The sequence below is a fragment of the Pleurodeles waltl genome, chromosome 7 (genome assembly GCF_031143425.1).
Source record: "Pleurodeles waltl isolate 20211129_DDA chromosome 7, aPleWal1.hap1.20221129, whole genome shotgun sequence".
In the NCBI taxonomy this organism is placed as follows: Eukaryota; Metazoa; Chordata; class Amphibia; order Caudata; family Salamandridae; genus Pleurodeles; species Pleurodeles waltl.
The window spans coordinates 99,544,524-99,559,202 of record NC_090446.1 but is presented as its reverse complement, the minus strand read 5'-3'; the positions used below and the strand labels follow the sequence as shown (position 1 = coordinate 99,559,202).

The window sequence follows — 14,679 nt, the reverse complement described above, 5'->3', positions numbered from 1 at the left end:
GGGCCTGCCCTTTGGTCTGTCCATGATTACTCCTTCAGTTAGGCTGACGGCACCCAGGTACAGAAACCCACTGCTTCTCTGTTGCGGGTGCTCCAGGTTGCAGAAGTCCCATTGCTACCTGCTGTGAGAAGTATCACTACACAAAGGCTATATCTGGAAAGCAACCTGAGGCTTGGTGTGGTGGAAGAAAGGCTTAGAAAGGCACTGTGTCCAGAACTGCTCAAATAAGGTGGAGCCTCTGAGGAGGAGTCTGGTGTGACTGATATGTTGGAGGAAAGAAACCTAGAGATTTAAACAGACTGGCCATTGTCTGGAGGGGGTCCACGGCTGTTTGAGGCGAGCTCGCCTTCAGCTACTAGTCACCCAGATATTAGAAGACAGGTATTCCCAGCTTCCAAAGACAGGCAGAGACCAACATCAACAAATCAAAGGTGAAGTCGAAAAGGTGCAATGAAAACTCAAACTGCTTGTGGCCTACCGGAAACCGCAAGTTGCACCCCCATTACTGCAGAAATAGGCTGAGAAAATAGGTGTCCTGCAAGACTAACTGTACTTTTCAGTCTCTTGGAATCAGGGTAGCCAGAAACTGGGCCAGGGTGAGCATTTGGAAATTGTCCTCCCTCAGGAAGAGGTTGAGAAGGCAAAGATCTGGAATGGCAGAGTGCTCCGTTCCTCTTCAGAACCAGAAAGAACGAGAGAAACAACCAGATCAGACTTCTGATGTCTAAACCCTCTCTATGACTCCCTGAGGACAAGGATAGCTGAAAAAACATGTATTTGTCAAATGTCTCCATACGTTCCAATTCTGTCTGATGGGGTGGTTGGAACCGCGTTAGGGCTGGGCTGCTGGTGGATGCCTGGATTTCTAGGTTCTCTGGCATTGGGTTCTGAAGAAGAAAAGATGGGTCACCAGGAGCAGGCCTATGCTTCCTTGCTATTTTTATTGGAGGGCAAGATTCTGATTTTGTGTAAGTGCCCAGCAGTGTGTCAGCCAGTACCTCGCTGAAGGACAGAGGAGGTTCCCACAAAGTCTGGCCTGGTTTCAGAACCTTGGTTAATATGCTTGTTTTTATGTCCATGGTTGGTTACTGTAAACCAAAAATTTCTGCTGCTCTCCTAATCATCATGGCGAAGGAGGCAGATTTTTAAGTGGAAGGGACAGGAGTAGGCGAGTGGAGGCCACTGTCTGGGGAAGTGTCAAGATCTCTGGCAGGTCTAGAAAATGTCACTACATCATATGGTTGGGAATGGTCATTGATTTCAACATCTTGTGCTGAAAATCTGTAATTCAGAGCAAGCGTCTCCAAATCCAAATGAGTCAGAGGTCGGGTGAGGGGCACATTGATCATGGTTGCAGTGGATTAACTTCTGAGTCCGAAATGATTATCTGCCCCACTTCCGGCATCAGCTGCTTTGGTGTCTGAACTCAGCACCTTGGTGTCAGTCGTAGCACAGTGTGACTAGTCAGGACAGACATCAGTCCCGGAGTCGGGGCTCACCCCAGGGTAGAGTTGAGAGGCACTGTCAGCATTGGGGACAGATCCACCAGCTAAAAACAGGAAGCCCCCTCGGATCCATAGGTTCCGAAGGTGCTCCAGTGGGATCTGGAGTTGTACATGGGTTACATAGCCAGGCCTTCTTGAAGGCCTGGGTCTGCTGTGGCATCGCTAATGTACATAGGGACCTCGGATGAATTGGTATTAAAGCAGGGACTGGAGACTGAGACCATAACTTTGAGGTACCTAGACGTCTGGGTGACTCCTCATGGTTAAGAGTGACAGGACACGCAGGAGCAGTTTTTTTTCTTCTTTTTTTGGACTTACCTGATTAACATGGACGTCGACACCTCGCGGAACTGCAACCACGTCCTCAACTTCAAGTGAGACTGGTCCTTTCTAGCCTTTCGATGATTCTCCTTGATGTAGCGCTTGGCCTCGCAGTGCTGGATGGCCTTCGTATTTATCTGAGCACAGTCGCCGCACAGCGTCATTTTGAGTGAGGTGCCACAACATCAGAGAGAGGCCTTGTGAGGGCCTATCACTGACATTTTTTTATGGCAATCCTCAAAGGGACATGTTCCTTGCCCACTTGCAAAAGAGTTAAAACATTTACGGCCTGATTTAGATATTGACGGACAAGTTACATTGTCACAACGGTGACGGTTATCCCGTCCGCCAACATCTAAATCCCACAGGATATAATGGGATTTATATACTGGCGGACAGGATATTCTTCACCACTGTGAATGAGTAAGTCATCCGCCAATATCTACATCAGGCCCGTAGTCTGTTAAGCCTTACAGATTTCATCAGAATAAGACCCAGATCAGAGTCAGAAAGCACGGAAACAAAAAAGAACGGACGTCAGCATGCAGAGGTGGAGGCTACGTAGGGGCCTTCACTTCCGAGGCAGGGAAGCGCGGGGTTGAGCAGGACAGGTGCGACACGGTGCTGCGCGACACCACTGATCGACACATGAGGGAATTGCTGAGAAAAAGCTCCAGATCTAGCCTGGCACATGGGGATATTCACAAGGTTAGAAACCTGTGGTAAAACGTAAACGTCGGAAATTAACATAACGGTTTCATAGTCTGATACCTCCAATCCTTTTCTAGTTTAAACTGTAAAGGGGAGTAATATCCACATGCATAATGTACAGCAATGAAAGCTTTTGTATATTTTTGACATGCTTGAAAAATTTCATAAAGGCGGCTTGCATACAAATTCAGAAAATTGCTTATTTTGGTGGATATTCAATCAGGCATGAAATCAAAGGTTTATAAACAAAAAGTAATAAAGTTCTTGGTGAGAGGAGCTGATGGTGAGAAAAAGCGTTCAAACACATACCAATCCAATGCATTTTTTCAATATACTCCAGATACTAAAATCACTTCTGGAAAACATGGGTGCTGGTAACGATGTTCTGCAGAGAGGGGAAGAAAAAGCAGAAGATCAGAACATTTTGTGACAAAACGCCTTTGTTAGAACCTGCTATGCAGAGTAAAGAAAATGGAGAGAACGAGACAAAGGCCAGACAAAAACATAGGGATAAAATGCATGTTGCAATATGGAGTACAACTTATCAGCTTTAGAGACACACATCAGATATAGCAACACATGGTGGCACCTTTACACCATGTGACTGTATGGCAAACAAGAATTTTAATCAGACTGTACTACATAGGCAGGAAAAAACAATTACAAGTAGAGCAAAAGAAAGTTTAGCAGGTAATTTATTTAATACTTACACTTACAACCTACTCTAATGGTTTCTACTAATTTTCAACAGTTTGGTTACATGAATTTGGATAATGTGTCTGCCATGTAACTGGAAATCATTCTACCATCTAAGGTTTAGCCCACAATGACATTAAATAGCTCCATAGAAATTTAAAGGGGATGGAAGTGTGATGCAAACCATGTCACACATTTCTACTGTTGTGGTGGTGACTGGGAATTTAGAATTAAACTACGCTGAACAATGTGGTTTTAGGATGCATTTGCTGTTTGTTGTCACAATCCTGAAGCTTGTTAGCCCCAGTAAAATGCACTATTGCCGAGCCCCTGTACATAATCTAAAAACGGGTGAGAAGTCAGAAGCTCTTTTGGCGTTATTTAAGCTCCCTCACTGTTTGAGATTCAAAGAATATATCTGGCCCGGAGTGGAGAAGATTCTCCCTCTTCTCCGAGCAATCCTCTGTTACATTTGCTAGATCGAGGAGGTGCTTACTGGGAAGTTGTCCCCACATCCGTTGACAGCTCTCAAAGTACTCAGGTTCTACAAAGACAAAAAGAGCTGTAGACAAGCCTTTTCCTTGCCTGCTCTTCGCAGGTACGGTTTTATTTATAATGTTGGGCTATTAGAGAGAGTGAACTGTTCCATCTCCTTCAAGGATTGCTTCCTTCAGGTGCTGTGGTGTTCTGGTGAAAAAAACACCAGGAAGCCGATGGTGTTGAGGGAACTGCCTTGGTGTCGCATTTAATCACTTGCCTACTCTCTCCAGCTGTGTTCGTTGTTCCTAGGATATGTGTTTTGGGCAATATGGTTAGATGGGGACGCAACGGCAGTGATTAGTGGAATATTGGAAGACGGGGAAGCAATGGGAGTGGCCATTTTCTTCTTAGCCCACTCTGGTGGACAGATACTTTCATCAATGAGAAGTTATCTTATCCAAAACACACTGATCCATTTGAAGAAGACATTGGCTATTTTCTAATAATTTCAGGGACCTTTAACAGTTGGAAGCGGAGTGTAGGCCAATGAAGGAAAAGTAGTTCGAAGAAAATGTAGCATTCTTGTGCACAAAAATATCTATAATTATGCTACTATGTTCAGTTCTATTAACTCAAAGGCTCCTCTGACATTGCAGGCAAAAATACACTTCTAAGTACGAGTTTAATCAGCTCACAAGTCCATTTAAACCTTCATAAAACACGTTCATAAATATCTAAAATACCAAGCTATTATATGGAAGGTGAATTGAAATCAAATAATGAACGATACTTTTTAAAAAACAAAACAAAAAAAACCATAACTTTCAAACCAAAGGTAACAAAGATAAAGCACATTCAAAAACCTGTTTCAATTAAAAAGTGATGGAAAACTAAGCAGGCGTTTATATAGTGCCAGAGCTGTGTAGGCCTAATCCAAATATCTACTGCTATTTCCTCATTAACATACAACAAAATCATACATTAAAAATATTAGATTTTTAACTATCCACTCACTAGGGTGGTTATCATTCAATCACAGCCTGCCAATCACAATAAAGAGAAGAGGGGCAGATGTTGGCCAAAACCAGAGCGAGAGAGATAAGACAATACCAAGTATAACCAGATACGGTAACTCAGAAGAACATTTACACCCAGATAACAGTCTATAATCAGGAAGCATAATTAGAGTGTGCTATGCTATGTAGCAATGCTATGTAGCAAGAGAGAGAAATGTTTCTAGATGAGTATATACAACAGGGACAAAAGAAAGGTCAACAGGGAAAAGATTGCGGAGTATGCTACCATTACAGTTTGAAACTCCCGAACAGGGGGCAGAGGAGGAGACCTCTGGCAGTCAGCTGAGGCAGGGAACAAATTGTTTCTGATGAGCCTGCTGTTGTCCCTCACGAAAGCTGGAATTGGCCAGAGACGAATACAACCTAATCTTCATTCCAATGCCTCTTTCATCCACCGCTTACACCTCCTGTTTCTTTATCTCACTTTTCCAGGTTTATTTCTTAGGCAATGTGTTCTTAATTTTCTCTTCTTCCTTTTTTGTTCTGTCTGTCTTGCTCTGAGTCGAAGTTGAATGTTGATAAGTAAGTTCAGGCGCACAAAATAGAGCGCAGGTGCCTTCCCTTGCTTGCCATCACCTGCACAAATTAAGCACTGGCTGATTGTGTGAGGCCCCCACATGCTTATTTCAAGAACGCCCGTGTTACCAAGACCACATGCATGGTCACCACTGCAGATGAGACACTGACTTGCTTCCAATGGCTATCTTTAGCCGGGGCACTATACGTGTTTTGCATACCGCCTCTTGAAGTATTCATTGATGTAGACTAAACTTTTTTAATTCTGCACCCGGTTCCCAAAAGACATTTTTAGCCCTTTTCTAACTACCTGGTCTGGTAAACTGCAGTAGATACGCTGCTTTGATGTAGACATAACCTGCCTCAAGAACTGTGGACCGTCGAGAGTGGGTCATGGTAGAGAACTATTATGTGATCTGTGATTCTGAAACACTTAAAAATCAAGAGGCATGTAAGTGGTAGGCTTTCAATTCTACTATACAGAAAATATACGTGGAATTATCAAACATCACATATAATGATAGAAATATTCAAGGCCTGAAGCTAACCTACATAAATTCCTTGTTAGTCCAACCAACGCGGTGTCTGATTTTGAGTATTTACTACTCACCTTGGTAGGAGCAAGAACGTTAGGCAGATCTCTGGATTTTTTTAATTTCCTCTACTACTTTCAAACTGGTTAATAATGTCAGGAGATTTCAACATTAAATGTTCAAATTCTCTTATTTAAATATTTAGAGACAAGGAAATTGAGCAATCTTGGACCATTTTATCAACCATTTAGCCAAACCCAGAGAAGGCGGATAAATGAGACTATTTGTCTGTCCAAATTAAGGGACTTAGGTTCATAATTATTATTGGGCTTTTTGATGAATATTTTATGGCAAAACCCACTAGATATGTTCCAACTAGCTCTTCAATAATCAATTATACAGCCTGCAATTATGCTCTTTTTAACCTAGCTTTGGACGGTATCAATCTAGAACACATCAAGTGATCATGGTATACTCACAGTGAAGCTACACGGTCCTCTATGAAGAAAACAAAACTTAAAATCCTGAAAGCAGTTTGGATGAAGTTGCAAAAAATGGAAGGGTATTCTGAAACGTTAAAGCCATCACTCAGGTAGAGGACTGGGTACCCAGCTTCTTCAGTGGGATTGTTGAATGAGTATCACTGATATTTATGAGTGCTGTATACAAATGATGGTCTCAGTGGTTCACTTAGGGGAAACGAATTGTGATAGTAGGTTAAAAATATCTCGCGTTTCCTTGGAGAACAGAATCTTAAGGGAGTTAAACTCACTGATTCCCAAGCAATTGTTATGCCCCTGTTTATTAAGGGTTCACAAAGTTAAACCACTGAAGACGTGACGGAGCAGAAAAAAAAAAAAAAAAATACACTCACAGGTAGATGTTCTCTGGCATGAGATTGTGGAGGAAATAAACTTGATGACATTTTGTCAAATTAGAGCAACTCAGTGACAAATGAGATCAAAATGTTCTGCTGTCGCCATTATCTAGGACGAATGGGTGCTGTTATATGAGTGCCAATAATAAAGAATTATATACAAGTGCCAATTATACAAGGGCAATTTAACTCACTTCAACCTACCAATTAAAGCACGGTGAACAGAGGACATGTCCAGTTTTCATTATTTTGCTCCCTTGGCTCTACTGATTAAAAAGAACACATAATTCACAAAGTATTTAAGAGCGTTGGGAACCCGGCTAAATTCCCATATCTGTACTGGAACAGAATGGGAAAGACAGGAAATATCCTAGAACCCGTAGTTGCAGACTTATCGTTTTGGCTATAAATCTGCATCTTAGACAAGGGGTGTAATTCTACCTTTATATAAAAAAGGACCCAGAAATAAGTCCCAAGACTAACTACAGGCAGATAGCTTTATTGGCCACCGTAGGCAAAACCTTTGCTAAATGGACGCAAATATTTGCGACTGGTCAGAATGACAAAGTATTTTACAGTGTGAATAATTTGGACATAGAAGGATTCACTCTACAAAGGATAATACAGGAGTTCTTCAAACAATTCTGAATAAATATGCAAAGCTGAAAACTCAACCTATGTTTGTGCTGATTTTTTTGACTTTTTCATGGCTTTTGATCAGTCCCTTCTTTTAGGAAAACTAGCAAGGATGAGTTTACATGCAACCTTTCTGATGCTAATAACGGGGTTGCACACATCCAGCTGGTGTAAAGTCCTGTTGGGGGCAGCGAAAGACAGGGAGCTCTTGAAGCCAATTATAACTAAAAATGTCTTTAAACAGGGATTCATTTTAGCTCCATTGGTTTCATCTTTGTACTTAAGTGACTTTCCCAATTACTTTTGTTCTATTGTGAGCTTTTCAACCAAGTTGAAAATGTTCAGATTCCAACCACTTCTTTGTGCTTCGCTCTAATTGTATTGGATTGGACTCACTTTGGCCTAAAATAAATTAAATGTTCTAAACGAATATACTGAGAAACATTACTTAAAGTAAAAAACGCAAAGAAAAGCAAAGTCTTAGTTTTTTTTTTTTAAAGAAAGAAAAAGTTACCTTTCTGTTGGAAATCGCCTAAAAATTGTTTGATATGTGCAAAATGTTAACCTTAGATTAGCAGAATTTTCCTCCCAAAGTTTAGATGGCTACATATTGTACACCATTGCTTGAAAACACCCAGTGTATAGTGGAGCAAGAAACATTGCATACATTTGTTGGAAAAAGCCATTTTAAATATCTGATAAAGATTTACATGGCTGAAATGCTGCCAACTCTGCCCTATGGGTAGAATGAACGAGTTACTTACCTTCGGTAACGACTTTTCTGGTGGATACATTAGCTACCTGTGGATTCCTCACCTCATGAATACTCCCATGGCGCCAGCATTCGACGGAAATCTTCTTACTAGTCTCTGCACGTCGACGAGGACGTCACTGTCTCGCACGCGACGCCGTCTGACGTCATACAGGCAATAAGAGGTCCTCGACGACGTGCGGACGTCAGTACCAATCATTTTTTACGTGCATGAGAACAACCAGGCAATGCAATGAAAGAACAAAGCAACATCCATTATATTGTAAAAATACACCACATTGTATGAATAACTGTAAATCTTTTTATGTACATATATATATATATATATATATAAAACTCTCTCTTTTAAAAATATATACACACACCAAGTATATACATAAAGATATATACACATATACCTATATATATATAAATATATTATATATATACATCTATTGCACCCTCAAAGACCAAGAGGAGCGCACTCAAGGATTACTTGGCAAGACCATAAAGGCAACGGGGAGGCGGGTGGGACCGTGAGGAATCCACAGGTAGCTAATGTATCCACCAGAAAAGTCGTTACCGAAGGTAAGTAACTCGTTCTTCTGATGGATACAACTACCTGTGGATTCCTCACCTCATGAATAGAGTCCCAAAGCAGTACCACGCCCGGCGGTGGGTGCCTAAATGGTCAAACCAAGAAATCCTGCAGCACTGACCGTGCAAAATGGCCGTCCCTTCTAACCTCAGAATCTAAACAGTAATGTTTTGCAAAAGTGTGAAGGGACGACCAAGTTGCGGCCTTGCAGATGTCGACCACAGGAACACCTCTGGCTAAGGCCGAAGTGGCCGACTTAGCTCTGGTGGAATGAGCTCTAATGCCCTCAGGAGGATCCTTCTTTGCCAAAGAGTAACATATTTTAATGCAAAGAACAACCCACCTGGATAGTGTTCTCTTGTGGACTGCCTTTCCTCTCCTCTTGCCCACGTATCCAATAAACAGCTGATCCTCCAGCCTGAAATCCTTTGTTCTATCGATAAAGAAGCTCAACGCTCTCTTTGGGTCCAGACGGTGCAGTCTTTCTTCCTCTTTGGAAGGATGAGGCGGAGGATAGAACGTGGACAAAGTAATTGCCTGAGCCAAATGGAAGGGTGAAACAACCTTCGGGAGGAAAGCAGCCTTGGTCCTCAACACCACCTTATCCCCATAAAAAGTTGTATAAGGGGGTTTTACTGATAAGGCCTGCAACTCACTCACTCTCCTTGCTGATGTTATAGCTATCAGGAAGACTGTTTTTAAAACCAAATACCTCAAGGGGCAAGAATGCATAGGTTCAAAAGGGGACCCCATAAGGAAAGTCAGGACTAAGGACAAATCCCATTGCGGCATAACGAATGGCTTTGGAGGATATTGATTTAGAAGACCTTTCAAGAATCTGATAACAATAGGGGATTTAAATAAAGATGGTTGGTCTGGAAGACATATGAAGGCTGACAAGGCCGATAAATAACCTTTAATGGTAGCCACTGCACAACCTTTCTGCGCCAGAGATAGAGCAAAAGACAAAACGTCCGATAGATGAGCATGTAAAGGATCAATCTGCCTCTCTCCACACCACGCAACAAATTTAGACCACCTATTAGCGTAGATAGATTTAGTGGAGTGTCGCCTGGCCGCTAATATAACATCCACTACCTCAGGCGGGAGAGAGAAGGAACTCAGGTTGCCCCGTTCAATCTCCAGGCATGTAGGTGCAGACTCTGGAGGTTGGGGTGTAGAACCTGCCCCTGCGACTGCGAGAGGAGGTCTGCCCTGAAAGGGAGACGGAGCGGCGGGCACGTTGAGAGTTGGAGAAGGTCGGAGTACCACACCCTCCTTGGCCAATCCGGAGCTATTAAGATTACTAGAGCCCGGTCTTGGCGAATCTTCCTCAATACTCGAGGAATCAAGGGTATGGGAGGAAACGCGTAAAGCAACTGGCCGCACCAGGTCATTTGAAACGCGTCCCCCAACGCTTCCTGCATCGGATACTGAAGGCTGCAGAACAACGGACAATGCGCGTTCTCTCGAGTGGCGAACAGATCTACCCGAGGAAACCCCCACTTCTGGAAGATTAAACGGACTTGATCTGGATGGAGACGCCACTCGTGGTCTGCCGAGAAGTGGCGACTGAGACTGTCCGCACGCACGTTCAAGACTCCGGCCAGATGGTTTGCTATCAAGCAAATCCGATGGTCCTTTGCCCAGGACCATAGTCGAAGAGCTTCTCTGCAGAGAAGGTACGACCCCACTCCTCCCTGCTTGTTTATGTACCACATCGTGGTAGTATTGTCCGTTAGGACCTGTACCGACTGACCACGAAGGGAAGGGAGGAAGGCCTTGAGAGCCAGACGTACAGCCCGTAACTCTAACAGATTGATGTGAAAAATCTGTTCCTCTGGAGACCAAAGACCTTTGATCTCCAGATCCCCCAGATGAGCTCCCCACCCTAGAGTGGAAGCATCCGTTATGACTGTGGCCACTGGTGGCGACTGCTGGAACGGCTTTCCTTGTGAAAGATTGTTGCTTGCAATCCACCACTTCAAATCCACAGCAGCATCTCTGGAGATCTTGACAGTACCCTCTAGATCCCCTCTGTGTTGAGACCACTGCCTTCGGAGGCACCACTGAAGAGCCCTCATGTGCCAGCGAGCATGCGTGACCAACAGAATGCAGGAGGCAAAAAGACCGAGCAGACGAAGGACCTTGAGGACTGGAACTACCGCTCCATTTCGAAACATTGGAACCAAATCCTGAATATCTTGAATCCGCTGAGGCGGAGGAAAGGCCCGACCCAATGTCGTATCCAGTACTGCCCCTATGAACAGGAGGCGCTGAGAGGGCTCCAGGTGAGATTTGGGCTCGTTCACCGAAAAGCCCAGGTCGAACAACAACTGGGTTGTTGACTGCAGATGACGCAACACAAGCTCCGGGGACTTGGCTTTGATCAACCAATCGTCCAAGTAAGGGAATACTGCTATCCCCTTCCTTCTGAGCTCTGCCGCAACCACCGACATCACCTTCGTGAAGACTCGAGGTGCTGAAGTAAGACCAAACGGAAGGACCGCAAACTGGTAGTGTTGCGATCCCACCACAAACCGGAGATACTTCCTGTGTGACTTGAGTATCGGGATATGAAAGTAAGCATCCTGCATGTCGACAGACACCATCCAGTCTTCCATGTTCAACGCCAAAAGCACCTGTGCTAGGGTCAGCATCTTGAACTTTTCCTGCTTGAGGAACCAATTCAAGATCCTCAGGTCCAGAATTGGTCTCAAACGACCATCCTTCTTGGGAATCAGGAAATACCTTGAGTAAACTCCTTGACCCCTTTCCTGCTCCGGGACCAACTCCACCGCGCCCTTTAAAAGGAGGACTTCCACCTCCTGTTCTAGCAACAGGAGGTGTTCTTGTGAACAATACGAAGGGCGGGGCGGGATGAGGGGCGGAAACTCCCGAAAGGGAAGGGTGTAGCCTTTTCCCACAACACTGAGAACCCAAGTGTCCGACGTAACAGTCTCCCATTTGGTGAGAAAATGCTGTAATCTTCCCCCTACAGGAGAGGAGTGAGTGGGAAATGGTGGAAGCCTAAGGCTGCTTCCCCTGCTGCACCCCGCCAGAGGATGAGGAAGAGGCAGAGTGCTGCTGAGAGGCTCCCCTGGTGCGGACCCTACCCCTCCCCCTAAAAGATCTATAGGGGTGGGAAGAGGCAGGTTGCTGATATCTTCCCCGAAAGGAAGAGGAGGAAGAGCCACGCCCAAATCCACGAAACCTCCTGAAGAGTCTGGAAGAGGCCGTGGAAGAAGGAGCTTGGAGTCCCAACGACTTAGCCGTGGCCCTGCTCTCCTTAAAACGTTCCAAGGCCGAATCAGCCTTAGCCCCAAACAGTTTGTCCCCATCAAACGGGAGATCCAACAATGTGGACTGTACATCTGCCGAAAAGCCCGAGTTACGTAGCCAGGCCTGTCTCCTTTCCACCACAGTTGTGCCCATTGCTCTGGCTACCGAGTCGGTGGTATCCAGTCCCGTCTGGATAATTTGGGTCGCAGCAGCCTGGGCATCAGAGACAAGATCCAAAAGACCCTGGGGAAGCTCTGTAAACGAAGAGGAGATGTCATCCATCAGAGCATGAATATACCTCCCCAGGATACAGGTCGCATTAGTGGCTTTTAACGCCAGACTGCAGGACGAAAAAATCTTCTTCGACTGCGCCTCTAGCTTTTTTGAGTCTCTGTCCCCAGGCACCGTCGGGAAAGAACCAGGCGCTGATTTGGACGAACAGGAGGCCTGCACAACCAAGCTCTCCGGCGTAGGGTGCCTAGATAGGAAACCAGGATCAGTTGGAGCCGTCCGATACCTCCTGGCCACGGCTCTGTGAACTGCTGGGGAAGATGCCGGCTTCTTCCACACCTCTAAAACCGGATCCAGCAGAGCGTCATTAAAAGGTAATAGAGGCTCCGCCGCGGCTGAGGCCGGATGCAACACCTCTGTCAAAAGATTTTGTTTCGCCTCCACCACCGGCAAAGGCAGGTCCAAAAAACTAGCTGCCTTCCGTACCACTGTATGAAAGGAAGCAGCTTCCTCAGTATATTCCCCCGGGGACGAAAGGTCCCACTCAGGGGAAGTGTCCAGCCCACTGGCCGACTCCAGTCCACGCAGCCCATCACCCGAGTCCTCTAGCTCTCCTTCCTCTAGGGCTCGTTGGTACTCCTGCTCCTCTAGTACCCGGAGAGCACGCCTCCTTGAATGCAGTCGTTGCTCAATCCGCGGAGTCGACAACACCTCCGCCGAAGTCGGAGATCGGCGCCGATCTTCCGAAGCCACCGACGCCGCATCCGGCGCCACAGGTAACTTCGGCGCCGACTGAAGAGCAGATGGAACGGATGGACCCACCGGAGTCACAGGCCGAAATCTCGACGTCGACGGGATGGAAATCCCTGGGGCCAATCCCTCCGAAGCCATCGGAGCGGCCACCGGCGCCGACACTGGCGCCGAGCCCACGTTCCCAAACGGGAGAAAGGGCATAAAGGGTGCCGGCCGAAGAGGCGCAGGATCACCCAAAGAAAAGCCAAAGGCCCAGCCGGAGCACCCCCTGGAGCCATCTGTTGGAAGATGGCATACATCGCATTCAAGAATGCGGAACTATCGGCTCCAGGGGTGGGAAAAGCCGGATACTGGGGTGCCTGACCCGGAGGCGACCCCGACGCCGGCCTCGGCGTCTGCGCCGGAGAAAACACCTGAGGCTCCAATACCTCAATCACCGACGCCTGTCCAGGCGAAGTTGGAGACGTCGGAGAGAGCAACGGCGTCGAAGGATGCGGCGTCACCGTGGGGCTGACCTCCCATGTCCTCCGGCGCCGATCCGGAGACCTGGAACGAGCCTCCCTTGAATGACGCCGAGATTCTCTACGGCGCCGGGAGTCTCGATGACGCCGATGTCTTGGAGAAGACTTTTTCTTGTGATGCTTCTCCTTTGACTTGGCCATAAACAGCTTCGCCTCGCGTTCTTTAATGGCCTTCGGATTCATGTGCTGACACGAATCACAAGTCGAGACGTCGTGGTCGGAGCTCAAACACCAAAGGCAATCGGAATGAGGATCCGTCACCGACATCTTGCCTCCACACTCACGACAAGGCTTAAATCCAGACTTTCTCTGCGACATTATTTCCACAGAGAAAGAGTACGCAGCAAGATATACACTGTAACCGCAAGAGTAACAGTTGCTCCCTCGAAGATAACCGTTTCGAATGCACGGAAAAAAGGGAACTGACGTCCGCACGTCGTCGAGGACCTCTTATTGCCTGTATGACGTCAGACGGCGTCACGTGCGAGACAGTGACGTCCTCGTCGACGTGCAGAGACTAGTAAGAAGATTTCCGTCGAATGCTGGCGCCATGGGAGTATTCATGAGGTGAGGAATCCACAGGTAGTTGTATCCATCAGAAACCCTTCGTATAAATATTGACCATTAACACAAAAAAGGATGAAAAAATACTTTGCTCATCCCTTTATGCTGCACCCAACATACCAGTTCAACATTTGTGTTCCGAATTTGGGATTCCAAGTGTTTATGTCCTCTTCTATTGTGCTGCAGCGGGTGTTTAAGCTCTTGTATTCTAGAGTGGGCTCTCTGAGATGGCTTTTAAATAAAGAACTGATTATGGGTAAAAAGCCTCACGTCGCTTTAAATGTAACTTGCTTTAGCTACGATGAAAATTCCTTTTGAATACCAAATGTATTGAAAATACAGCCACTTGGAGCTTGCGCTAAAAATATTCAACTATGATAACACTGGGAAAGATACAAACAGATCTGATGATGGCCTTGGAACATTGTATTAGAAGAATCATTTTTTTACTGAGAGTTGATAGAGATTGGAGCTGTATCTCTATTGAACAACACGATTGTCACACCTTTGTAATAATGAAAAATAGGATTTGAATCACATTCTTTTTACAGGTACTCAGCTTGGGAACTATTATGCAGATCTATAAAGATCTGTTGTCGTCATTGGATTGTTTCCAACAAAAGAGATA

The 14,679-nt window shown here is 45.6% G+C and overlaps 1 protein-coding gene across 3 annotated transcripts in view; it reads right to left on the bottom strand.

The window, feature by feature from the left end:
- OSBPL2 (oxysterol binding protein like 2) overlaps positions 1-14,679 on the bottom strand; it is a 279,173-nt gene that overhangs the window by 119,925 nt on the left and 144,569 nt on the right. For all 3 annotated transcript variants that reach the window (XM_069243148.1, XM_069243150.1, XM_069243149.1), the window contains exon 4: positions 2,847-2,922. In XM_069243148.1, coding sequence (XP_069099249.1) covers positions 2,847-2,922 — 76 coding nt within the window. The remainder of the gene's footprint in view (positions 1-2,846; positions 2,923-14,679) is intronic.